The 27553-nt window shown below is 36.9% G+C and overlaps 1 protein-coding gene across 1 annotated transcript in view; it reads right to left on the bottom strand.

Moving 5' to 3' along the window:
* The window catches only part of ift172 (intraflagellar transport 172), a 31121-nt gene that overhangs the window by 1776 nt on the left and 1792 nt on the right, over nt 1-27553 (bottom strand). The window contains exons 7-46 of the mRNA XM_051875484.1: nt 27409-27496; nt 27062-27276; nt 26866-26989; nt 25870-25965; nt 24980-25141; nt 24511-24564; nt 23317-23420; nt 22698-22783; nt 21385-21497; nt 21130-21297; nt 20193-20329; nt 19981-20088; nt 18062-18146; nt 17838-17930; nt 17353-17430; nt 16491-16739; nt 16248-16326; nt 15986-16106; nt 15039-15183; nt 14054-14143; nt 13528-13625; nt 13211-13346; nt 12965-13081; nt 12718-12860; nt 12458-12551; nt 11804-11868; nt 10985-11165; nt 10275-10372; nt 9102-9231; nt 8387-8485; nt 7943-8052; nt 6886-6949; nt 4681-4767; nt 4472-4588; nt 4215-4325; nt 3985-4104; nt 2963-3058; nt 2601-2660; nt 733-831; nt 485-638 (exon numbers count right to left, since the gene is read on the bottom strand). Coding sequence (XP_051731444.1) covers nt 485-638; nt 733-831; nt 2601-2660; nt 2963-3058; nt 3985-4104; nt 4215-4325; nt 4472-4588; nt 4681-4767; nt 6886-6949; nt 7943-8052; nt 8387-8485; nt 9102-9231; nt 10275-10372; nt 10985-11165; nt 11804-11868; nt 12458-12551; nt 12718-12860; nt 12965-13081; nt 13211-13346; nt 13528-13625; nt 14054-14143; nt 15039-15183; nt 15986-16106; nt 16248-16326; nt 16491-16739; nt 17353-17430; nt 17838-17930; nt 18062-18146; nt 19981-20088; nt 20193-20329; nt 21130-21297; nt 21385-21497; nt 22698-22783; nt 23317-23420; nt 24511-24564; nt 24980-25141; nt 25870-25965; nt 26866-26989; nt 27062-27276; nt 27409-27496 — 4574 coding nt within the window. The remainder of the gene's footprint in view (nt 1-484; nt 639-732; nt 832-2600; nt 2661-2962; nt 3059-3984; nt 4105-4214; nt 4326-4471; nt 4589-4680; nt 4768-6885; nt 6950-7942; nt 8053-8386; nt 8486-9101; nt 9232-10274; nt 10373-10984; nt 11166-11803; nt 11869-12457; nt 12552-12717; nt 12861-12964; nt 13082-13210; nt 13347-13527; nt 13626-14053; nt 14144-15038; nt 15184-15985; nt 16107-16247; nt 16327-16490; nt 16740-17352; nt 17431-17837; nt 17931-18061; nt 18147-19980; nt 20089-20192; nt 20330-21129; nt 21298-21384; nt 21498-22697; nt 22784-23316; nt 23421-24510; nt 24565-24979; nt 25142-25869; nt 25966-26865; nt 26990-27061; nt 27277-27408; nt 27497-27553) is intronic.

Here is a 27553-nt window from a genome sequence, read left to right as displayed (position 1 = left end):
AATCTTAATTTCTTTTCGACTGAAGAAAGAAAGACATGAACATCTTAGATGATGTGGGGTGAGTAAATTATTAGGAAATTTTAATTCTGAAGTGAACTAATCCTTTAATTCTACTTTTAAAGGGAGCCCATTAAAAGAGCTTGTTTAAAGGGATAGTTCACCCAAAAATGAAAAATCTGTCATCATTTACTTTCATTCTTTTTTAAAGAAAGTTTTTGTCCATACACTGAAAGTTAAAGGAGTCTAAAACAACACTCATTGTATTGGACAAAAAAACACAAAATACATTTCTCAAAATATCTTCTTTTGAGTTCCACAGAAGAAAGAATGAAAGTCATACAGGTTTAGAAGGACAAAAAGGGTGAATAAAAGATGACAAAATGTTCATTTTTTCCATAAGCAATTTAAAGGAAACATTGATCCAAGTCTCCTTGCACACACTGCGACCATCACACTGGACCGTCTTTTGTGCAGACTGCCTCACCTGTGACGACGCAAGGTAAGGACCGGATGCCAGTGCCGGCAGCCACTAGGGAGGCTTCATATGTGCCCCTCTCATCCTTCGGAAGCACCTGCTCCACCCGCTGGTCCATGGACACAGTCAGAACCCATTCCCTAATCTCCTCCCTCTTCTCCACCTGGAACACAGCCAATGGGAAGAGTTTGCTCAAAGAGTAAAAAAAAGAAGAAAAATACACAAGTGGCAGTGCAGTTTTTGTGGCGAAGGCTTACGGTAACATGTAGCTTCGAAGGTATGGGGACCTCAAATGGAATATCTGTATCCTGGAAGTCTGTGTGATCTAAAGCATCCAATGTTCCCTCATCAATGCCCTGGAAATTTATTACAATTACAGAAATGAAATGAGAACACTTAAAGGAGATTTAAAAAAAAATAATAATTAAAAAGATAATTAATTTAAAGTTTGGGGTTAGATTTTTTTAAAGATATTTCTGAAAGAAGGCTCTTATGCTCACCAAGGCTGCATTTATTTAATCAAAAATACAGTAAAAACATAAATATTGTGATATATTATATATATATCACAATATTTTTTTTTTTTTTAAATCAGCATCATTACTCAACTCTTCAGTGTCACATGATCTGTAAGAAATCATTCTAATATGCTGATTTGCTGCTCAAGAAACATTTCTTATTATTAATGTTGAAAAAATTTGCTTATTTTTGTGGAAACTGTGATACATTTTTCCCCAAGATTCTCTGATGAATAGAAATTTCAAAAGAACAGCATTTATTGGAAATATAAATCTTTAATAATGTTATATATGGCTACATTCACACTGTCAGTTTTTGGGATCGACAACTGCATTTACTTACAGGTGTGAGTCTCAAAATGTCAGTTCACACAGCAACTTACAGCAGCGTCTTGAATGCTGTCTGTATGAACGCGAGTCAAGCCCATATTCTCTTACCAGTAACCATAGCGACAGTGACCAAAGTAATATCAAAGGTGGCCACATCCATAAAACTGAAAAGACTTATCACATTTGCCACGACAAGAGTCCAATCAAGCCACGAGTTCATCCGTCAAATCTTAATTAACCGAAAGCACCTTTTATATCTGGGTGAACAGAGGATCAATTGAGTCACGCGTAGAACACAAAATAGACGAGAGCAGAACAGTGACTAGATCTAGAACCTTAAGATGACACACGGCTCAAATCTCTGTCGCTGTAAGTTACCGTAACCACACATGAAAACCTGCAACACATGGCAGACACACATTTGTGCAGCGCAGAGCGTCTCTCTCGCATTGTATGATGTGACAGACAACTAGTTGTCCAGTCCGGTTCAGTTCACGCAGCGCCAGTTTTCCGAGAATGCGGTTGCGAGTCCTGAAAATGTAGGGGTGTGAGTTTGGTTATAGAATCCAGTGTTCACTCTCGTGAATAACTGAACTGTGTGTGAATTTAGCTGTATTGATGACTCAAATACAGAACTGGGAACCGTATTCTTCTGCTGTTTTTACTGTTACTTTTGATCAACTTAAAGGGATAGTTCACCCAAAAATGAAAATTTTGTCATCATTTACTCAACCCCAAGTTGTTCCAAATCTATATGAGTTTCTTTCTTCTGTTGATCACAAAAGAAGATATTTTAAAGAATGTTGGTAATCATAGTTGATGGCACCCATTGACTTTCATAGTGGGAAAAAAAAAAATACTATGGAAGTCAATGGCTACCATCAACTGTCTGGTTACCAACATTCTTTAAAATATCTTCTTTTGTGTTCAACAGAAGAAAGAAACTCATACAGATTTGGAACAACTTGAGGGTGAGTAAATAATTACAGAATTTTCCCTATCCCTTTAATGCATCCTTGCTTAATAAAAGAAATATTTTCTTTCAAAATAAAAATGCCCCTTATTTGCCCCTGAACACATTTCACTGACTAACTGGGGCAGCAAGACAGCTATCTTTGCAAGCGATTTGTAAAGTTTAAATTTGTTTCATACCAACTAAGAGGCTGGTGATACAACTGATGGTTTGCGTTCTCTGTAGCCTACAGTCTCATTTGAAAGATACTCATCAGACTGCACACACAAGCAAAAAAAAAAAAAAAAAAAAGTCTTTTACTTACATCAGCCAAATCCAAGAAGCGGTTGAGGAAGATAAAAGCCATGTTCTCCCATCCCACAGCCTGCATGAGAAATATTCATCAGTGACACGCAGAACTGAAACAGCTCAAATTAAAAATGAAAAGTTTAAGAAATATTTAAAAGGACTCCAGAAAAAGGACACATTGCTGCTTCGTCTTCAGAACACGAGGCAACTAACTGCTTTGTGAATCAAATTATTCACACTTGCTGTGAGCTCTTACTGGAGCAAACAGAGGAGAATTAAGCCAATTTCCCAGGGCTCTTAGCTGCCCTCCTGTCTCACATGAATAGTTGAAGCAGCTATGTGAGTGTGTGTTTGGAGATGGGCTCACTGTGAGTTCACCTTGGCAGCCAGGCCGGCCTCATAAAAGGCCTTGTCAGCTGGAATGAGCTCGGTGTGCCTCAGGAGAGAGACGGACAACTTGGCCGCCACAGAACTCTGTAGACAAGTAAACATGTATGCAAAATTACAGTGACACAGATAACATAAAAGAGAAGTGTTTTGGATGTTAAAATACTATTTTATTCCAAGTTTATTGTGCCTGAGTCAATGACTTTGGGGGGCCAACTGATGGAAGGTATGGGACTGTTCTGGAAACTTTTTTTGAAATCAGTCATTTTTTTTGTTGACATTCAAATTACACACTTGAAAAGCGTTATGAAAAGGCATTCAGAACAGAATGTTTTATATTTTTCTAAAAAAAATAATGCAGGACAGGATTTATTTTATTTTATCCATTGGCATTTGATTGGATGTGAAAAAATAGGCTATGATATTATTGGTTAATATTTTTCCTCTCCCTATAGCCATTTTTACATCAGCACAAAAGTTGATGCTATTTTTTGATGAAAAAAATTTCTAATAAAGCAAATGTCACATTGTCTGTATATACACTACTGTTCAAATTTTTTGATGTTTTTGAAAGAAGTCTCCAATACTCACCAAGGATGCATTTATTGATCAAAAATGCAGTAAAACAGATCTATTCTCATATTATTACAATTTAAAATATTTTCTATTTTCATTTAATTTAAAATGTAATTTATTGCTGTGATGTCAAAGCTGAATTTTCAGCATCATTACTCAAGTCTTCAGTGTCACATGATCCTTCAGAAATCATTCTAATATGCTGATTTGCTGCTCAAGAAACATTTCTTATCATTATCATTGTTGAAAACAGTTGTGCTGCTTAATGTTTTTGTGGAAACAGTGATTTCCAGGATTTTTTGATGAATAGAAAGTTCAAAACACCAGAATTAACTTGAAATAGAAATCTTTTGTAACATTATAAATGTATTTACTGTCAATACCACAATACAATACCATTTTCACATAATAAAGATCAGCTTTAAGTATGTACACACCAGCTGGTCAATGCCTTTGGCTGCAGAGCGGGTGGCGTAATAGTGAGTAACCAGCAGCATCTGCTCAAACTCCTCATGAGCTGGAGAATTAGCTTCTGAAGACTTGGTCAGGTTTTCACACTGCACAGTAAAGTGATACAGTAAGATTCACTATTTCCCACTTGAATATTGAATCAATACTGACTAAATAATCTCCCAAGTGTAAGCTGCCATAGTAACCCAAAGCTCACCAGCAGCAGAAGGACGTCCCTCAGATCTGCCCACATCCGATAAGCTTCCGCACAATCCCGGTCCCTTAGGCTCATCAGCTCCAGGAACATCCGCTTGTAGATGTTGAAGTTCTGCAAGATAGTAAAGAAGATGTTGCTGAGGAAAGATAAAATACTATATGCTTAGCTTGAGGGGACATTTAATGGAAAACACTCTCTTTTTTCTTTCTTTTCTTTTTTTTTTTAAAGATTAATTTACAATGCATAAGTGTATGTACCTGTGAATAAGCTGGCACACCGTGCTGGGCATACAGGTCGAGCACTTTCTCTGCCCCACCCTCTTTGATCAGGTGAGTGGCGTATAGGGCAATGTACTTGTGCAGGATCTTAAAATTCTGTTGGAGAAGGGAAAGGCAGATACTCTGTGAAAATGATGCCATATCTCCACACTAACATGTCTGGGATGGCAGAACAGATGAATTGGTACCTGTTTTGAGGCTGTGTCAATACATTTCTCCCACTGTCCTCTCTCAGCATACATGTCCAGGGCAGCCACCACATCTACTCCAACCAACTGATTGAAAGATAAAGAAAAACTGTTAGGACAAATTAATATTTAATTAAAGCTATTAAGAGATAAATAAAACTATTACTAATAATATTAAAATATAAATAATATGCACAAATATATATTAATATGAATAAAAATACTAACAAAATAATTGTTAATTATAATAATGACTATTATTATTATTATTATTATTATTATTGTTGTTGCTATTATTAATAATAATAATAATAATGACTAGAAAATAAAGGAAAATTATCAGGACAGATTAAGTTTTAAAATAATTATAATTATTACTTATTTTTACTAATCTTAAAAACAATAAGTTTAAAATATTTTATTATTAACCCTCTGGTCCTCTTCGTTTAGGGGTCACATTTGGCTTCTTTGCAGTCAAAAGTGACCAAAGCCTCGAAATGTAACCTTTTTCAGGAAAACTAATGAAATATATTATTGTTCAATAATATTTTTTGATTACTATTTAAAATTGAGGGTATTTTTTGATACTATGCAATATTTATACAATTTTTATTAGTTATTTATCCCCACTAAAAATAATACACAATTTTTTTCTAATATATTTTTAAATTATTTTTCAATTAAAGCAGTATTCCATGTTAAAATAGAGACAAGGCACTTAAAAACAATTTTTGAAGGTAGATTAGTGCCATCTGGTGGGAGTAAAAAAAAGATAAACTTATGTAATGCCATAGTGTAACCACTATATTCCTATATAGTTCAATATAAAATGGCTTATAAATTCTCTAGTGTCTTTTAGACATAAATACTTATTTTTATTAAGTTGTGGGTTTGGATTTATACTTAGACATTCTCAAACACTACTTTTTGTCAAGGTTTAGATTTTTATTAAAATGTTGATTTGAACTGTCAGTTTTTGTATTAATTTTACTACAGTCAAACCTGAACACAGAGGAGGACACATAAAATTCAATAAAAATGTAAAAATCATGCGCATGATTTAGCCTACTACTTTTTCCCTGCATGTCATGTCCGGGGCTCCGTAGATTTCAACCTCTTAGTTGAGTCCTTTTGCTCAATTTTACCATATTGTTACAGCCACACCAGTTCATTTGTGTGTGTATAATAGTGTATGTAAGTGAGCTGGTTGTTTTTGACCAAAGAGGACCATTTAATATAAAAAAATTGTGTTATTTATAATAATGATGTAGTATTATTATTATGATTAATAATAATAATAATAATAATAATAATATCCATTTAAAAAATGCCTCTCATTGCTTATTACTTTAATCTAAAATCAAAAAGGTTCTTCTCATTAACACACAATATATGACATAGCACCTCCTTGACTAGCTACATTTTATTATGTACATGTACATTTAACTAGTTTCCTCATTAACATTCTGCCTTTCTTTTCAATAAAAATCCCTGACCTGCATCATTCAGTGACGGTGAATGTAACTAAACTGCCAGTAAAGCATTGCAATGAGACGCAAGCGCTCACATCAGTTTGATGACTCATATCTGTTATTCTAAATTGAATCAAGCCAATCATCTCCATTTTTCTCCCCTCACAACAATAACTGAAAACAATGAAGTACCAGAGCGGAGGAGCTGCAGTCTGCGGTTTTGTGTTATGCTCATTTAATGCATTCTTTAACCTTAACTTCCATTGCTAGGAAATAGATTTTATTTGTTCGAACTTAAACAGGATTCTGACAGCTAGCAGTTCCCAGACATTTTGAGCCATGCTGCTCATGTGGGCGGCATGAGTTCGATTAACAATACTGTTCCCTCTCGCTTTCCCAAGGAGGTCTGTGATACCTGGAGAAAGCTATCCGGTAGTTTTCTCATTTATCTCAATGGCAAGTAACAAGGTCTTTGGCAAAACAATATAATGATATATTCATATTTATATGCTGCTTGCAATCATTTTTTATTTTATATCAACATTTGATGCTATTTCACATGCTTTTTGCCTCCATTATGGTGTAGTTCCAGGATCTACCAGCAGGCTAACTGGCCCATGCTAAACAGCCAAGCCTTGACCCTTGCTCTCTCCCCATCATTAATATCCTGTCTATAACATATCTATCAATCAAAGTGGCAAAAAGACAGATTAATTTGATAAAGTGAACTTACAGAGTCAACTTTGCCTTGATTCTTCAAGTGTTCTTTGTAGCGTTTGTCCACATATTCCTCTAGCCTGTGAAAAGAAGAAAGGTCATAAAAACTCATTAATGGCAAACTCTTATAGAGAATGACATCACAGTATTTTCAATAAGGCATAAATATTAATTATATACTACCAGTTGATCTTTAAGGGTGCTTTCACACTTAGTTTGATTGCCTGGACCGAACCCGAGTTCGATTGCTCCCCCCTCCCCCTGCCCCCACTGGACTGTGTTCATATTATATTATTTGAGTCCGACCCGCGGTTAGTTTGTGTCATCAAACCAGCAGCTGTTTACTCCGTTGCTTAGTAAAGACGGCGCAGGAGAAGGTGGCAAAATGCATAACGTTGCTCTCCTCACTTTTATATTTTTGTTTTTGAACTGTTGGTTTTGTTCATAACGGCACTTGCGTCTATCTGCCGCGAATGTAGAACGCTGAAGGCGAGCAGAAATGAGACAGGCTACACTACAGCTCTCTGCTTGCAGCACATCAGTCACGCTCGTCAAGAAAATGAGTGAAATATACACACAAACACACATTTTTATCAAATAATACAGCATTAATAGCAGTTCACTTCCGCAATTTGGTACGTTTGCATTCATATCAGCAGCGAACCATACCGGAGTTCACTTGAACCGCACCCCAGACCACCCTTTTTAAGCAGACTCGGGTGCGCACCCGAGTTCAGAAGACAGTGTTCACATCATCCAAATGTACCGAACTCTGACGTCAATCGAACCCGGGTGCGCACCAAAAGTGCTAATGTGAAAGCACCCATAATACACCTTATGCAGCACCAGAAAGCATTTCGACTTGATTCCTAAACCCATTTTTTCCGTTCCTAAATAAAAGACAGTCAGAGATAAACTGCGAAGGCCATCTGCACCTCTTTGGCCTTGTGTTGTCGTGCACTTCATTTGTTGCACTGAGTGATTTTTCTGACAGCGAGAGAGTGATTTCACTGCCTCCCTCTCACATTGTTGGCTGTAGCGTTGTTAGGGGCGACCAGTCTGCTAGGGCTCACCTTGGATCGAGCTCCTTCGCCACTCTTTTGGCTTTGTTCCATTCTTCTCCCTCAATGAATGCGTCTATGGCGTTCTTAATGAGGTCCAGGTTGAGGTAGAGCTCAGCAGCCTGAAAAAAAAACATTTTGTACCTCAATAGGTCCACGGCTCGAGGACGCTGAAGAATAGAGGAAGTCTGTGAGCTTTTTGTGTGGTCACATTGCTTTTGTGTCATATACACTAAATATACACTCGCACACATGGGCACACTAGCACACTGAAAGCACCATTTCCTCTCTCAAAACACAATAATTTGCGAGAATAAAAAAAAAAGGGTAGTATTTTTTGGCTTTTTTTAGTATTTCTGCTTAAAATATGTGAGGAAAATAAAAAACAAATGTCAATGTCGAGTTTCATAAACTGAATGTGCTTCTATGCCTGAAAAATAAATAAAACAAACATACGTCGTTGTACTTTCTGAGCTGAATCAGCCGTGGCCCGACAACCTGACTGACGTCCACAGCCTTGTCATGGGATAAAAATTTAATGGCCAATTCTGCTGCCTGAAGGACATGAAAAGATGAGAAAACCTCTGTAAAACTGAAGATGCCTCTTAAGGAGCATAAAAACATACATACAGCAGGTAAGTGAAATAGCTGACAAACATTTTTATGCAATTAATTTTGTAGGAATGCACTAAATGAACAATTGAGTAAAGCTCTCTAATGGATGGCCACATAGTGTATAACAGTCAGCACAATTTGTAGTTGATCTAGGTTTTGAATCTTTTTTTTATAGTTTTTACTGACATTTTGCAGCCAAAAAAGCTCATTTGTCCATTGTGAATAGTGTAGTGATGTATGAAGCAACGCTCACACAATGTCACTTTCAAACTAAGCTGCTTTCTATTAGTCAACACAGCAAATGTGAATGTGCATCTGAACCCGATTCCTATTGAAATTAAATTTCGCATGCAAAAATTCACAGAACATCTGTAAATGTTACTGCTCCTTTAATCATATCTGCTGACACTTTCATCAAATAATAAGGGATTTTTCTACAGAATGACTGAGAAAATTACAACACAATGAGTATTTAATATAAGTATGAAGTTAGAGGTCTTTATGAAGTTAGAGGATATGGTGACCGCTGCCAGGTGGCTCGGAGTCTGGACTTTACCTTCATCCAACACTTCATCAGCAAGTCCATGTTAGATGAGTCCTTCACTTTCAGATAGCAGTCCACAGCTCTGGCATACTCTCCCGTCTGTTCCCACTCCTGAGCCTGCTCAACCATGCCTTCCACACCCCTGTAAACACATACATACACACACATACAATTATTTCTCATGGACTTGTAAAACATTGTCATTTGTTTGCCATTTCCTGCTTTCCTTCCATCTCTATTAATGTCATAGTACTCATGGAAAGAAAAACCCTCACTGCTTTTTCTTATTCGGCAAAAGTAATAAGTACTACCATTTTATTATTGCTGGCTAAATAGTATGCCAATTATTTTACTATGAGTGTTTTGAATAAAGACTTGAAACCCCTATTTATGGAAGGTCTTCAGACTTCTGAGATGACATGGCAGTTAATGACAGTGAAAGCTACATTAAAAACCTTCAGCTTTAAAAAATCTAGTAGCATGTTTTGTGTGCTTAAATATTTAGAAATTATGGCTTTAAAACTATTTTATGAATTTAATTTCACGGCACTCAACCAGTATCACTTTCTGCCTCGTACTACATAAGGTTCGGCAGAACGGACAACAAACGGACAGCAACATGGCTGAAGGGACACCTTAAGAGACACACGTCCTACACCTCTGCCTTTGGAAAGAGAAAAACACATTTGGCATCATAAAGTGACCAATCATAAAAGACAACATGGCAAGAAAGTTCAGACTCTTGATTGAAAATAGGTTAATGATACAAGAAGCCTATATTACTGCTGAGTGGGCCTTGAACTGACTATGCAAAATGTTTCTCCTGTTCTTCCCAGGGAAGACAGCGAAGAAGCCTTTGATGTTTTCCCACAAGTCATTAAAAATAGGAAAATTATCAGTGGAGACGGATTTGCTGCGTGTCTGCGCGTTAATGAGCTGCTCATTATGGATTTAATTTAGGATAAAAAGCTGCCATGTTCTAATAAAGGAGGGAAGCCAAGCAACAAAAAGAGGATTCGAATGTAGTTCAGAGCTGCTAGCTTTTCCACACAACTGCAGAGCCCTAGTTTCCAAAGAACAACAAACAAGGGAGGATTTTCTGATACAGCGAATGAGACACATATGAAAGTAAGGCAAGAAAAAAAGGAAACAGATAGTAGAGGAGTTAAAAGAGAGTTCTTTTACCAGTTGCCCTCGCTTTCATATTCCTTTTGAAGGATGCTCAGCTTGCTGGGCAAATAGTCTTTACAGATCCGCATTGCATCAGTCCACATCCCAGCATCCTGGAAAGGAAAATATGATGATTTTTCGAAGCCTGAACTTAACATTCATATTTTGCTAATAAGAAGAAATCTTAAATTTGTTGTTTTTTATAATATAAAATATAATATAAAAATATAATTGTGATCAATTTTGTCTTCTGTAATTCTTAAGTTACATTTATTACATTTATTGTTGTTGGCATTATTCCTGTCATGATTTTAAGTTGGAATAATTTTGGTTTAATTTTTCTCTCTCTCTCTCTCTCTCTCTCTATATATATATATATTTTTTTTTACAATTGAACATGTTAATTCAATGCAATTAATTATATAAATTATAAAAAACTAATGTTTTTATCATTCTTGCTGACACACTGCTCATAATATAAGGGATTTTTCTACAGAAATATCATGTACAACTGAAAATAGAGAAGATATCTCACAATTTGATTGTGAAAAGTAAGTCAATAAACTTAGGAGTTTTAAAATTTTACAATCAGATAAAATGTCATTAAAATGAATGATAAAACATCATCTTTTGTGTTTGACAGAAACAAAATCAGGAAGAGTAAATGACATTTTTGGGTCAATTATCCAAGTACAGATTGTGTTTTAAGAATGGAGAACTCTTACTTTGTAGTATTTAATAGCCAGTTCAGGCCTTTGTGCCCTAAGCAGGAAGGCCTCAGCTTTTTGGAATTCCTTCTGGTCAAAACAGAACTTGGCCTGGCTCACTAGAATGTCTGCCACACTTTCCGGATCATGAGCCTCTGCCACTCTCTGGGCATTACTCCAGTCCTTGTTATGGACGTGCCTGCAATAGAAATAGACACAGTCATCCATATTTCAAACCTCCTTTTTAGAAGTTCTATAATATATATTATAGAACTATGGAACTATGGTTCCAAATTTTTATAAATTTTACTGGTAGTCCACTGTATGAAGAATTTTTGGGTATAATATGTCACAGTTTACTTTATTTTGCTATCCTCACTTACATAAATGAACTATAGTGTCCTGCACCCACTAGTAAAAATATATCAAAAATATCAAAAATGTCTGAATAATGTTTGATTTGACTGTATATAATATATTATAATGGTATTACATTATTGTTTTAAGGATGTTTAGATATTTGTATTAGAAAACAACACAAAATATTTATTAACAATATGATTTCTTGCAGTCATCAGATCATCTTTAGTTCACTGCAGTGATTCTTGTGGCACTGTAGCAGTGCCAGCATACCACTCCTGCATGAGATCTACAAATCAAACACTCTCAATCCCAGCACCACCTGCTTCCAGCCACTCTTTGCTTGTAATGTGAGAGAGTGCAGGAAATCAATCAGTAATCTATGCGGACAAAAAGTTCTGAAGCGATGCAATCCACCCTATAGAGTGGTCTGTGTGTGTACTGAGGTAGGAAAGTGTGATATGAAAGCTCACTCACATTAGCACAGCCTCCTTTGGTTTCCCGGCTTTGATGAACTCAGTCTCAGCCTCATTGAATTTGCCCTTAAAAGTTAAAAATTACAATTATACTGTGCAGCATGCCATCATTAATAACTAGAATAATAAACTCTGAGTCTGGATATTAATAATAAAAATAAAAACTCTGTGTGGGCCTGTCTTAGAGTAAGTCTAGAGTAATATGTCATAATAACAAATTTTAATACAACAATATTTTCAATCGATTACATTTTTTTTTTTTTACAGTCAGGTGGGAAATTAACTTTTTCATTTTTTGCCCACTAGCTACAATGGCTGGTGAATGTCAAATTTTTTACCAGACATTTTTTATTTATTTATATTTTTTATTTTATAAAATTATATTGTTATATAAAATATTATTTTATTTACAATTATTATATGTATCTAAATTTTTTAAATTAATTCAAGTAGGCCTGTACAAAATAACTATTATAAAATAGCTATTTTTATTGAGGTTTACATTATAAAGACCAAATCAGACATCTTTATGTTCAAAAACTGAAAAAGATCCCAGTTTAATTTGCATTCACAGTCCCTGACACCGGCATTTCTCCGGGGCCGTGGGCGTTAACAGTGTAGAAAAGAGGAATCATTTCTAGCCAGTCAGTAATACCTGGTCCTCAAGGTGCATGGCATTTTTGAGATGGATATCAGGAATCTTCTGTTTCATGGCGAGTCGGGCCAACTCAAAGGCAAAATCAAATGAGCTAAAGAAGACAAAGAGTGTTTCGTTAAATAGTAAATAAAGGCCAGTTGTACTATTATGCATTGGTTAATTGTTATCTGTATGTACCAATTATACCTGAAGAGAATTAAAGCACAGAAAAACACTATTAAGTCCTAATATTAGGTCTTGACTTAGCAGAGACTTACTTGTTATCAGCTGCAAAGTCAATGGCGGTTTCAAGAAAGCCAAACTTGTTGAGTAGTTTAACTGCTGCCTCTCCTCCAAGACTTTTTGCCCACAGGTAGGCCACTTGCTTATGAGCACTGGCTCCTCCATGGGTCTTCGCTATCTGTGGCAAAGACATGAAAAGGAACTTCAAATACTTGAATCTCTCTACATTCTACATGATATCAACTCAAATTTCATATAAGACCACGTAGTGTGCACACACACCCGATAAGCTTCCTCCCACATATCATTGACTCTGTACATGTTTACGGCAGCTTTCCATTCCTGACCCTCTAGGTAGTGATACTCCGCTTCCTGAAACCTGGATTCAGCCTCTAGCTCCTGTAATAACACAACACAACAACCATGACCATGTGGAGGATTTATTGACCCATGAACAAGACTAAACTGCATCAAAGGAGATTTGGGTCAAATGTGTCTTGTAAGAATGGCCCAAAAGTTCTCTTGAACCTTGGCCAGGTGAATGTGCGTTTCCTGAAGCAGGTCTTTGTGATAAACAGCGACTAAACGGATCATGTCATCATACATCTTGTTCTTCTTGTACATAGTGATGGCCAGGTCTGGTTCATCTACTGTGGTAAAAAGCCTATAGACAGAGAGGTAAACAAAGACTCTCTATCAGTGAACAAATATCAAATATGTAAAAATGCACACTTGAAATGTCACACGACAGTCTCTTAATTCAGAGTCAGAACATAATGCTTTTGTCTATCAAAAATTAATATATTTATGAATTATTATAAATTAGCCCAGCCAAAGATAGTTACCTTTCGGCTTCTTTGTACTTCCCCTCTTTCTCTAACTCTTGTGCTCTGCTGATGTAAAGGGCAGTCACATCCTCTTGTGTCATGCACTTCACAGCAAGCTGTGTTGGTGATGGACAGAGAGAGAACAAGAGAGGGGAACAAAATGATACATAATAATTCAAATGTAAATGGTTCGTGATTAGTAATAATTTAAATGCAAATTGTTCATGATTTGAATTAAGAAAAAAAAACAAATGCAGTTGTGTTCTCAGCTTCCATCCATCAGATTTATAATTACCACTACACTGACTTATTAGCATGTTGCTGTGCAGTTGTTAGAGTGTTCTTGGTGGTTGCTAGGCAGTTTCTTATTGGCCAAAGTCAAAAGAGGCCACCTCAATGTTTATATGTGTTTCGGTTCTCTCATTCAATGTAAATCTATGGGATTTTTTCAGATGTTTAATAGTGGACAAAAATACTGGCACTAAAATATAAAGCTATTTTTAATTAATGCACAATTTGCAGAGGTGCACAATGTGACACTTACCTTATGAGCTTGCTCCCATCGCCCAATCTGAGTGTACATATCTATAGCATCTTTAGTGTGATCACCCTTCACAAACAGACGTTCTGCCACCTGTAGCTCAGAGAAATAAGAGTTGTCAACACAGATTCAATCCAGATCATGTTTTTAGAAAGGTGAGACCATTTGTTACAGGTATGCTTTTTTTGTTTAAAATTAACAAAGTTTAAATAATGAGTCAATACATCAGCAATCCTTCTTCCAAAACATGTTTTGTCTTACCCTGATTCACTATGATAAGCCTATTATTAGTGTTTATATTTTAGACCTGTCAGGTTTTCACGGGCAATTGCATACAAACATCACTCGACCATGCGTGTCTCATTATATCTGTAAATAGAGAAAAGTTGCTCCGGCTACTTTGACGTGTGTATGGTATGTGAGTGGCATTGGCTTGTTGTCACAACGAGCGAGAAAGTTGACATGGAGCACGCTAAATCTCAAACCTCCAGGGAATCACCTGTTTTAAACAAATGCCAAACAGAGAAGAGTCTGCTGGAAAAAAGTGAACGCGACAGAGATCATAATAAAATGAGAATCAACATTGGCTTGGCTTTTCGGAGATAGCGAGAACTCATTGTAAAGAATTATCTATTGTGAAGGATCATTTCATTATGGTTGTTGTAGCGCTGTGCTGGAATTTATTTTCCAGAAAGTACTGTGTCTATTAATGGGTATAGCTACAGTAACATCTTCAGCTAGTCAGCTTGAGATCCTTTCCATCTAAACTGGTTATATCTCTAAAGCCTAGCAGTGAATGTTTTATGAGCAGTAGGATAACCATATTCATCTGCACAGTCACGCAGAGCCGAAGTACAACCAAAGCAATGTTCTTCTGCAAAATACATGCAGTTTTGTTTTTAAACCGCTAGAGGGCCAAAAGTTACATAGTGCACCTTTAATATTTAATAGCTGAAATGTGCTTTTTTTTTTTTTTTTTTTTTTTTACCTCGAACTCCTGTACAGAGGCATAGTACTGGGCAATCTTCAGGTAATATTTGGCAGCAGTTTTGTCCTCCTGTAGCTCCAGTATATGTAATGCTTTCTTCCACTGGCGTGCTGCGATTGCTGCTTCTATGGCCTTGGTGGAACGTCTTTATCATGGGAGGAAACATCAGAGTCAGATAAGGACAAACAAATGGCGCCTGCCATGTTTAGGGGCAGGTAATCCTTATAGGTGACACCACAATAAACCAGATTGGACTGCTAAATTATAATGCGGCCATCTTTGGAAAATGTTGCAAAGGCTACATGAAACAAATTAGAGCAGAGTGAACAATCTGAGGTTCTATAAGAAATAAAAAAATATATAATTAAATAAATAAACAAAATAAATAAAAACATTGTCAAAAACGTTTGGGGTCGGTACGATTTTTTTAAAATGTTTTTGCAAGAAGTCTCTTATGCTCATTAAGGCTGCATTTATTTGACCAAAAATACAGTAAATAATATTACATAAACATTATTACAATTTAAAACATTACATAGACAGTTTTCAGCAGCCATTACTCCAGTCTTCAGTCAGTGTCACATGATCCTAGTTGTGCTTAATATTTTTGTGGAAAGCGTGAAGCATTTTTTTCCGGATTCTTTGATAAATGGAAAACTCAAAAAAACAAAATTTACCTTTTTAATTTTTTTTTTAACATTATAAATATCTTTACTGTCACCTTTGATAAATGCAATGCATCCTTGCTGAATAAATATTAGTTTCTTTCACAAAAAACAACAACAAAAAAAACTTACTGACTCTAAACTTTTAAACTTAATTGTATAAGCATCATTAGAATGAAACTGAAATATAAAATAAAAATATAAAATAAAAAGGAAAAAAAAAACTAATTTTCAAAATATAATAGCCCTGATCTACAGAGGTTTGTTACTCTAGAAACTCACCCAGCTTCTATGTAATGGTTGATAGCAGCATCCATTTGTTTCTGCTGCACTAGGTAGTCACCCCACACTTCCTCCAGCTTTACAACTTCTGCAGGAAAGGCAATACGTGCCAGATCCACCGCTGTGGAAGCACAATGCAATCAGGAGAGGTCAATGAAGGCAATGAATCTATAGCTCTGATGCTTTGCATTACAACCACTGACTTATTGTTCCAACTGTAATGTAATACCCTATTCTGATTGTTTTTACCAGCTATGCTCACCTTTCTTAAAAGCATTTCCCTTGCGGTAGCACTCCAGGGCTCTCTGATTATTTCTTGTCCTTTCAAACAGGTCGCCTGCCTGTTGAGTTCAATAATAATTAGAATTAGAACAATTTCCCTTTGGAACAATACCATGTCAGTTACTTGGGCGAGTGGTCCTGCCACTCAAATGAAAGTTAAGAATGCAAGGATCATAACAGTAGCCATCTTGTCAAGCCACATACCGTCGCAGGTAAAACTCACCCTCTCATAGAACTCTCCTTTGATGAGTGCAGAAGTGATGCGACTGATGATATCTTGGCTTGATAACAGCTCATCTCTGCTCATAACCAGCCAAGCAGCTTTGGCAGGAAGTCCCGCTTTCAGGTAGAGGTTAACAGCACCAATGAAGTCTCCTTCATTCTCCTTCACCTCACCGGCTTTCTCATTCTGATTGGTCTCCATTAGGTAAGAATAGTAACTGCGTCTCAAATTGTCCAACTCTGGGTGGCCCTTTATGGGATAAACACATTTAATATTAGTAAAAAGGTGAATTTTCAGCATCATAGACAGCTGCTAAATCCACATAATAAAAAAATTCAATTCATTATTGTGCATAGCAGCATACAAAGGCTTATCAACTTTTATAAGGGATGAGAAAACTCTTCCCATTTCATGGGAACATGGATAAGTTGTGTGACATGGCTTCATTCTCAAAAACCATGAACAAAACTACACAAGTCAAATGAAAATATGACCCAGACAATGTTAAATATGGGTTCACTCAAAATGAAAATAAACATGGTTTGTGCTGTTTATAATATGTTTTGAGCTGTTAATTATTGACTGCTGATGGCATGAAACCATCAAAGTTTAAGAGACAAGAATCCGGACAATAATTTTATATATTGTTGGCCATGTGCAGTTCATGGTAATATTAATAAATTGCAATGTTTGTTTTTAAGGACATTTTGTTTACCATTATGGTTCTGTGTTGGATTACCACTTGACTTCTAACGCACAGTGTATCTGGGAAAAACCTGTTAAGAACCCCTGATTTAGGCTAAATAAAAGACAAAAACTGTTGACTAGACTTTATGTAAATTATCTTATAAACAGTTATTACCTTTGCCTCTGCCACTGCAATACATTCATCCCACATATGGAGCTCCTGGTACATTTCCATCACTTCATCCACCGCATTCTGAAGGGTTACAGAAATATTACTCAGCAATCGAGAAATAACTCCATTCTGCTGCTCCCACGTATGAACTGTCCAAAACCATTTAACTCAATTGGCAAATAGATAAAGAAAAGTAGTTTAGAAACACTTTTTTTAAACAATGTTTTTACTACTTTTCTGGACCTTGAATATGGAATATGCTTTCAATGGAGGATTAAAAAACCTCTCGGATTTCATTAAAATATATTAATTTGTGTTCTGAAGATGAACAAAGTTCTTATGGGTGTGGAACGGCATGAGGGTGAGTAATTAATGACAGAAATTTCATTTTTGGGTGAATTAACCCTTTAAAGTGTTGAATTTAATACACTGGTAATTGCATTTTTAAGCCACACTCCTAGTTGCAGATATTAGAAACTATTCTCTACCTGTTCCATGTAATACATCTCTGCAAGCTTAAAGTTCTTGTCCAGCATGGCCAGCCGTGCTTTCACCTGGTAGTGGTCTGTACCATCACCACCCTACAGGAGTGTATAGTATATAACACTGAATTTTAAAATGCATAAGCACAAGTACAACAACAGAAATGTACATTCTGTACAAGTGTACAGACATAATAACTAGAGATGCTACAGTTTGGTGCAATACATACATTTTCCTTTGAGACAGCATCTGCAATCTTGTTGGTCTCATTTAGGAATCGGGCTTTGGACACATCCCCAAGGGCTGCAAAACACCTGCAGGAAAACCCAACAGCGTGCACCTCAGATGAGAGCCAATAACAATACAAACATAGCATGACGTATCATTTCACATTCAACAGCCAATGCTGCAATAAGTCAAGGCATTTAAGTTGGACAGCACTTATCGACCATAATCAGATGACCAAAAGTGAGATCAAGCAAACAGGCAGCAGGAAAAGTATCCAGGCAATTCCTTCATTTGTATCCTCTTTGATGGTCAGAGCACTTTTTCTCTGCATGCTTTATGCAGATAAGCCTATTCATAACAAACCAATCCTCTCTAATTTAAATTCCAGCTTTAAACCCACTTAAAAATGCTTATACAGTAAAAGGAAAACTCTAAACATGCTCACTGCCTCCTAAAGCAACTGGAAGCCTTTTTAAGAGGACCTTTGGTGCTTTGAGCTAAAGCTTTTATCCTCCCGCACAAGCTCAGGTGAACAGTTTTTGCCCTTTTGCACAAGATTACACACATTTTTCTTTAGGCAGAACATTATCTCAGACACATTTCAGCATTTAAAGTGCAACACGCAGAGCAGCTGTCCAGAATAGCAGCTTTCTTTAAAGTTGTTTTGACAAATGCTTCTGGCATGTAATGTAACATTTTATTATTTTATTCCCAAGATCAATTTAAAATATACACAGAAAACATGACAACCTTTTCTCTGACCCTTGGAATTCAACAGCCTTTTTTTTTTTTTTGTCTTGAGTCAAATATGGTTTAACTGCCCCAATAAGTAACAGTCTGAACTACCTTGTGACATGTTGTTGACATGGACATGTGGGTGAATTGCTAAAGGTAGTTCTAAACAAAAAGTTTTTACAGGTTAGTTCCAATAAAAGATCCTTTTTTTAACTTATTGGGCAAGATATTTTAAGTACAGTCTGGCTGCAGTAAATACTTTCATTTCAAATGATCAAGTAAAATGATATATTCATGATTTGACCCCTTTAATAATGTATTGCTACTTTGCTGATTCAATGTGTTTATATTTAATTTAGTTCTTCTGTAGTGCCAATTAAATGCTGCATATTAAGACCAAATAAAAATAAAAAATTGAAAGGTGCAAAAATAAATTCAGCAATGCTATAAATAGAACAAGAGAATTGTTAAGAAAGAAAGAACTGTGTTTACATAATCATGTGAAAGATATTTCTGTACTGCCAGTACAAGGGCTGTAATTAATATATGTTCATTCGTACACATTTGCCAGTGCCAATTTCTTCTCTTCCATCTCAGTCTCGGACGCTGTTCACATGAGCAGCACAATGCGTGTTATGCTGACGCAGGAGCCGGCAAATAATGAGTCGGCGTTCTGACATAGAACATGGAAACACTGCACTGTGTTTACAATGTGAAACACATCGGAGACTGACACAGAAGAGAAGAAATTGTTGAATAAAGTCATTATTTTTGTTTTGTTTTTGCACACAAAATGTATTCTCATCTCGTCATAACATTAAGTTCGAACCACTGTAGTCACATGGACTATTTTAACAACGTATTTACTACCTGTCTGGTCCTTGAAAGTGATAATTGCATTACTGTCTATGGGGGATCAGAAACCTCTTGGATTTCATCAAAAATATCTTAATGTGTGTTCTGAAGATGAACAAAGGTCAAGATGTTCATCTTCAGAACAGTGCTTCTGATGCCAAGATGATCTGTAAAAAAAATTTAAACAAGCTACAATATTTTTTTTTTTTATAACTCTGTCATACTGTTTCCTAGTTGTCAAGGTTAGACACATGATTCGGACAGCTATGCTGAAGTCATCGCAGCAGTAGCTGAGTCATAGAGGTGGGTGGACTGTCTTGCTTGTCTAACCTCTCAGCAATGTGGAGCTGTCGTGCCTCCAGGGAGAGTTTACTCAAAGTCTTCCACATGGCCTCTGTCTCTGCCGACATCTCCAGGGTCTCCAGGAATGCTGTTGCTCTGCGCACACACATTTACACATTTTCAGCAATGAATAAGGATACTTACATAATTGAGTTCTAGCTCATGTTTAATTGCAGGTGGCTGTGGTGTTTTGTTTTTACCTGTAATAGTCACCATCATCAATGGCTGTGCCAAATTCAATCAGCCCCTCATCTAGAGTGTAGGAGACAGAGTTAACCCCTTCAGTCACGATGACTTCAGTTTTGCCATTGGATCTCTCCATGTCTACAATATCACCCTGTTGCCAACACAAAGTCACATGGTTAAACTCACAGTCGAGTATTTTTTTCTACTGATTATGGCTGCAATAATTAATCAATTAATGATCGAATGGTAAAAAACAATGTTACACTACCGTTATACCTTCTGGGTTAGTAAGATTTTTTTAAAGAAATTAATACTTTTTCAGTGACGATGCATTAAATTGAACAAACTTGACAGTAAAGAAATTAGTAATGTTAAAAGAAAAAAAATCCTATTCTTTTGAACTTTCTATTTATCAAAGAATCCTGAAATATTCACTGTTTCCACAAAAATATTAAGGAGCCAACTGTTTTCAACAATGATAATAAGAAATGTTTCTTGAGCACCAAACCAGTATATTAGAATGATTTCTGAAGGATCATGTGACACTGAAGACTGGAGAAATTATGCTGAAAATTCAGCTTTGCCATCAGAGGAATAAGTTACATTTTAAAATATATTTCCATAGAAAACAGTTATTTTAAATTGTAATAATATTGCATAATATTATTGAAATTTACATTTTTGATCAAACAAATGGGTGAACATGGGTGAGACTTTTTAAAAAACAACAGAAAATCTTGCCAACTCCAAACTTTTGAATGTAGTGTATATCAAGAAATTTTCTGCATTTTAAACAGCCAATTTGTGTCTGAATTGCAATGGTGGAGCAATTCTGTGCAGTTTGTCTGCATCTTAATAGTTCCTTTAGTTAATCAGGTGCTTAAATAACATAGACAGTGTGTGCAAATAAAATTGCTATTCACTTCTGAGTGAACTGTTGCTTCAGCTCACCTTGAGGGGAAACATTGTGACCCTCTCTGGGCTGTCGATGGTGTACCAAACACACAGGTTTCCTCTGTTCTGTGCCACAACTACATCACTACCCGGTACCCACTGAACATACGGACAGAAACTCAGCATGGTGCTCTTCACGCTACTCCCGATGTCATACAGGTGGAGCTGAACGTGGAGAAAGAGACAGAAGTGACACATTATTCTGATTTTATTAGCGATATTAGAGCTAAAATAATAACGTTCCCCCCTTACCCTGAGTTTCTTGTCCCTAAAAAGCAGTTTACGCCCCGTTTCATTCAGCTCCAGCCAGTCTATCTTGGAGTCGTGGCTTATAGTGCCCAAATTATACCCACCCACCAGGTCCACTGAGAAAAACAGGAAGAGAGAAGGATCATGGGAGATGAATGCACCAAATACCAGATGAAGATACTTTTCTGTTGATCCAAGGTCAGAAATGAAGCATTATAGTTAAAACTTTTAAATAGTAAGAGGCTTTTAGACAATGTTTTAAAAGAATGGATGAAGTATTTTTCCATCCCCAAAAAAAAAAAAAAAAAAAAAAAAATGTAATAAGCAGAATGATACAAATTTGGAGATCCATTTACTGCCATGAATGTCGCCATATACACACACACATATACACAAAGACATGCTGCAAAAATGGCAGCATTGCCTTTCATACAGACCCTGAACATCCGTGCCCTAACAAAAACAAATCAATGAGTCTTTCATGAATCACGTTCTGTGACGCTTCCCTGCATTTCTGGCTCTTTGTTCACAAATAACCATTCTGATGGGAAGCATCACTTATGGAGGGGGGCAGAGTGGGGAGAAAGAGAGGAAAAACACTTTCCAATTTGCACGTTCTGAACAGGTTTTAAGCACATGGATCAGTGAGGGGGAAAAGCACTCTGCTGTCTGTCAGAGAAAAATAAATTGGATGAAAGTTGTTTCTCATTTTCACCACCTGAAGAAGAAACAAGGCAAGCAGGACAGAGGGAGCATGCCAGGACTTAATTAGCACAGGAAGTGGTCAGAGCCGTGGCAGATGGCTGGCGGTAGCCGGTGAAGGAGAGGGATGTGACGATGACACAGCAGGGTAACCTTCTAATTGAAAGGCAACGTCCGAACCAACTCAACTTCAACACACCTTCCTATTGTCCCATAAATTACCTTTCCTCTGCAGAATCAAATAATGTGTCATATGGTGTCCCATTTAGAGTGAAAACAGACAATTACGTAATCAATACCATCGATGACATCATTTCATTAAGCTGTTGATGACAAAAGACTAAGACTGCCCTTTATGAGCTAATGTGACTATAATTCCACATAACCGCGCGCATTTTTGCATTCACTCAATGGGCTAAATGTCTAAATTAATCTTTAATCACAGAAACTGTCTGGAGCTATGAGAGCAGGAAGATGTGATTAGTCAAAGCTTTAAAATAAAATGTCATACCTAACTGCACCTGAAAAGCACTATAGAAATAAATCGGAGTTGCATACAATTCTAAATTATAAAGAGAACACACCCCTGCCAGAAGTAATGGGCAATAACTTACCGATAGCAATAGTTTTGATGTCAATCAGATAGGCCAACTTTTTGTTGTCCTCCACTCCCCTCTGCCTCCTCTCATTCAGACGCACACTGCAAACATAAACACACAAACCAAGGATTGAACACTTCCTGTGGGTGCTGAGGGACCTGTCAGTGCTCCATCAAGAGGAACCAAGCACTGCAATCTGACAGCACCTGACAGGCTTTATACATGAATTCTGATTTGTGATGACTAGGTCGGCTCACTAAGAGCCAGCTGTATGTATCAACGGCAACAGAATGACAGTAGGAGGACAACTGGGAAATCAAAGGTAAATCCCACCATCTAGTGTTCAGTACTAGACATAACTTTTGTAGGCAATGTAACTTTGCCTGTTATCTGTTCAAAAGTTTTGTTTGCTATAAAATTATGTTGTATATTAGATGTTGCAACAGGAAATAACATAGGGTGGGGCTTGTATCCATATTATAATATTATATAATATATTTTTGAATAGGAAATGTCATTACAGAGGCAAAAATTTATGTTTATTTTTTTTACATTTTTTGATAAAAACAAATGTAGTAAAAAAAAAAAAAAAAAGTAAATCATTTTGCTTTCCAAAAGTGTAATAATGGCAGACCTGATGAGGTGTGGGTTCATAAACTCTGTTCGAACAGATCCTAGAATTTCATTGCTTCCGTATTCCACCAGTGCCAGCTCTCCAGCATTGAAAATCATGCATACCTACCAGGAAATATAGCAATTTACAATTAGCCATCAATGACTTTTAATTATATCAGCTAAAGCTCCATGACTCATTAAACCCTGTTGTTTTCCTTTGAACCATGCTCATAAACAACTGAAGCATCTTAAAGGGTTAGTTAACCCAAAAATGAAAATTATCCCATAATTTACTCATCCTCAAGCCATCCTAGGTGTATATGACTTTCTTCTTTCAGCCAAACACAATCGGAGTTATATTAAAAAATATCCTGGCTTTATAATGGTACCATTTTTTTGAAGCCCCCCCAAAAAAAGCACATCCATCCATCATAAAAGTAATCCACACGGCTCCAGGGGGTTAATAAAGGCCTTCTTAAGGGAAGCAATGTGTTTTAGTAAGCAAGTTATCCATATTTATAACGTTATAAACTATAATCACTGGCTTTCGGTAACGGACGTATGCAAGTCGAGTTCTGGCAAAAGAGTGACCTCTGTCTCGACACGTGACATAGGATGTAGTAGTAGCATAAGCTTAGGTGAGAGTAGACACCTCTTGCGGTTCAAACAAATAGGGCTGGGCAACAAACTCAAGCTCCTCCAACATTTCTCTTTATAAATTCTCATTTTAAACTTCTAATTTGTGACCAGTGTTTTGTTTTGCTCTATCGTCCGTGCTTCTGCATTCGTCAGCACGTCACGTGTCGGGTAAGAGTTTATTCTTTCGGCTGAAACTTGACTCGTGTACAGCAGTTACCAAAAGCTAGTGATTATAGTTTATAAAGTTATAAGTATGGATATTTTTCTTACAAAAATGAATCACTTAGCTTCAGGAGGCCTTTATTAACCCCCTGGAGCCGTGTGGATTACTTTTATGACGGATGGATGTGCTTTTTTTGGGGCTTCAAACTAAATGGTACCATCCACTCCCATTATAAAGCTTGGAAGAGCCAGGGTATTTTTTAATATAACTCCGATTGTGTTTGGCTGAAAAAAGAAAGTTATATATACCTAGGATGGCTTGATGGTGAGTAAATTATGGGATAATTTTCATTTTTTAGGTGAACTAACCTTTAATAACACACAATAATAAAATAAAATAAAAAGAATGTACCGTTTCATTTTCAAAGAAAAACTTTTCATTTCCCCCAGAGCCCTGCCACGCCACCTGTAATGGAAGAGTGATGTTGTTTAATGAAGTGCATCATTGTTGTCATCAACTTTTGCTTTCCACTACATTACACAGAAAGAAGCAGACAGACTCCACAGCCACGGCCTTTCACCATTATCCTGTTTGTCACAGTGAACTTTCTTCCAACTCCCATAAGAGCACTTTGGAAACTCAATTAAACATGGATTAACACAGTGAACCATTAAGCCCTTGAACTTTTAATTAGACATTTTAAACTTTTGTCCACCCGATGAAACCGTTGACTCTCGAAAAAAAAAAAAAAAAAAATTGTCCAGAAATATATTAATACAGACAGTTTGATCTAAATAGAAGCATTTTCATTCTGACAAAACTACATAACAGAAATAAAGCAATTGTAAATAATCAAACAGGTCCAAACTAGACATCCTACCTCACTTAGTTTGTTGGACACCAGGTCCCCCAACAGCAGTGTGTCAGAGGTGTGAGCCACAAGATATCGATCCTTCCCCATGACTTTCACCTCATCTATCTCATAACCATACTGAGACTTCAGCACCACTCGTGTGCCAGTGGCCAAATTCTTCACAATCACCTGGGAGGGTTTAAGATACAAAGTTCTTTTGTTTGTAGGATATAAACAAGATTAAAAAACACCAGTCACTACTGAAATGAACGAAAACTGTGCACTTTAAATATCTAAGGGCCTGTTTACAGGTTTTAATCATTTGTCCAAATTATTTTTGGTCGATCAGATCACAAGTGGATGATGCTAAATTCAGGTGTAAACAGGGTCTAAAAAGTTTTGAGCTTGTCCACTTTCGATCACTTCCAGAGGTAGATGAAAACGCATTTGACCGGATTGCTTTTGTAGTGTAGACGCTCATGTGGTCGAAAGTGTTCGAACAGCCACAAAAGAGCGCCTACTCTCCACCTTCTGACCTAATGCGTAAACATTATGGGAGGGCGCTAGCCAGACAGGATTTAAACTTTGTTGGCTGGAGACCCAATTTTGGGTTGAAGACGAAAAACGTACTAAACACAACGTTCTCTCATCATTCCTGATTTCTAACACACACTCACCTCCTTCAACATGGTCTTGAGGCTGTCAGAGCAGAAACAAAAGCTGATGCTCTCTGTATAATTTACATTTACCCACCCATAGACCCTCCCCTCAAAGAAATCAGGACAGAAGTGGTTGAAAGTGGACGGATTAAAATTCCAGGTGTAAACGGGAATGTGTCTCCCTCGTCTACTTGTGATCAGATCGACCAAAACACATCTTAATACCAGGTGTAAACAGGTCCTAAAAGTAATGCTCACCTGACTTAGTCCTACGTATGTCATCTCAAATTTGTTCTTGTAAATACTCCTGCGGAGACAGCAGTCAAACATCTCGACACCTCCACACAATGTGCCCTGCAATTTACAGATGGATATTTAATTACACATCATCTCCACAGTCCCTGTCCCAAGTGGCAAAGCTGGACCTCAACATCACTGAACCAATTTTTGTGATCCTGCTAAAGTCTTACCAAAATACAAACATCGTGCAAACAAATGTATGAGCAGTTTGAGCAGAACTGATTTGGAACATTTTCAGGATTAGTGTCCCTAAAGTTAATACAAGAACATTTTTACCACCTGATTTGTTAAAACTGTTTCATTTACACTTGGCCATGTAAATCTGTCTCCACAAAACAAATATAAATCCGATCTTCAATTTGCATGCTATATGCAAATTCAATGTAGTTCGTGTCACCTAAAGCAACAGATATGTGCAAGAGAAGCGAGAGCTGTGTCAGCACTGATGAGAGAATATAGCGCTCTCCATTCACCATATTTAATAAAAATTACTCTGTGCTGAGCTTTTATGATGTGACCATTAAATTTCATTTGTGGCAGTTGCTTGCTGAAGAAGGATGCTCAACTGTTCATCGCTGTTTGGCCGTATCTGTGACAATGCATGTTGCAGTAATGCTGTCATATTTGGCTACCAGGAGCTGGTTTAACATGCTCTCACACGTTTATTTTTTACCATTTTAGGAGGAGTAAAATGTGCATATGTGGCTTCAACAACCAGATGAATTTATCCTTGTCCAGTTTTGTCTGGATTGCTTCTCAAATCACCTCCTGAAATGGTTTGAGTGATCAGATTTAAATCCATCACGAAAGCGTTTCCGAGGGCATTTACACCTGGTCTTTTCACGATCGGGTAGCTATCCGATTAGAGAAAATGCATGGAGTGACCAGGTGTAAACAGGCCCAAAGATTTTCTAAAAGACTTTGAAGTTCTGAAAATTGGCAATCCAGACTGACCACAGAAAGCCGAGAGCCGTCTTTCTTCCAGGATAGAGCTGTGATGGTATACAGGTTTGGAATTTCTTTAGGAGAAGCTTCATCCCAGGTACCTTTTCGAGGACTCCAATTAAAAACTCGCAATCTAAAGAAAAACAAGAGATATGTCAAGACATTGGCCGAATGTTTTTGTTTTCCATTTAATGTGTTGTCTCACCTGTCATAGCTTCCTACGACTATGGACTGGCCACTGGGGCTAGATGCTGCCACTGTGAATTCCTTTTCAGAGTGATCTCGGCTGTAGTCAAATGTCTGAAGCACATGGCCCTCCCTCCCATAGGCCACGATCTTCTTATCGCATCCAGCCACAATTATGCTGTTGGTGCCCCATGCCAGGGCATATGGTGGGCATGCATGAGTCAACAGTTTTCCCTTTTAACAATCAGAACAAACATATATATGAAATCATCAGTCATTAAACTGCTTGCAGATTAATTAACATCTGTATATACATCTGTATATTATGTTATAAATACATTTAAATATAATATAGCAGCTTTTTACTTGAGATTCTCCAGAGCCTTCATCATCAAAGAAGTACCGAACGACCGTTCCATCCGCATGACCCGAGAGGATTCCCTTCCCTGAGACACTGAGAGAATGGATCAAAAGAGATACACAATGTTGTTGTACTAAGTTAAAGTGCTAA

Source organism: Ctenopharyngodon idella, chromosome 20 (assembly GCF_019924925.1).
Source record: "Ctenopharyngodon idella isolate HZGC_01 chromosome 20, HZGC01, whole genome shotgun sequence".
Taxonomy (NCBI): domain Eukaryota; kingdom Metazoa; phylum Chordata; class Actinopteri; order Cypriniformes; family Xenocyprididae; genus Ctenopharyngodon; species Ctenopharyngodon idella.
Note: the sequence above shows the minus strand (reverse complement) of the source record. Positions and strands in the feature narration are given on the sequence as shown.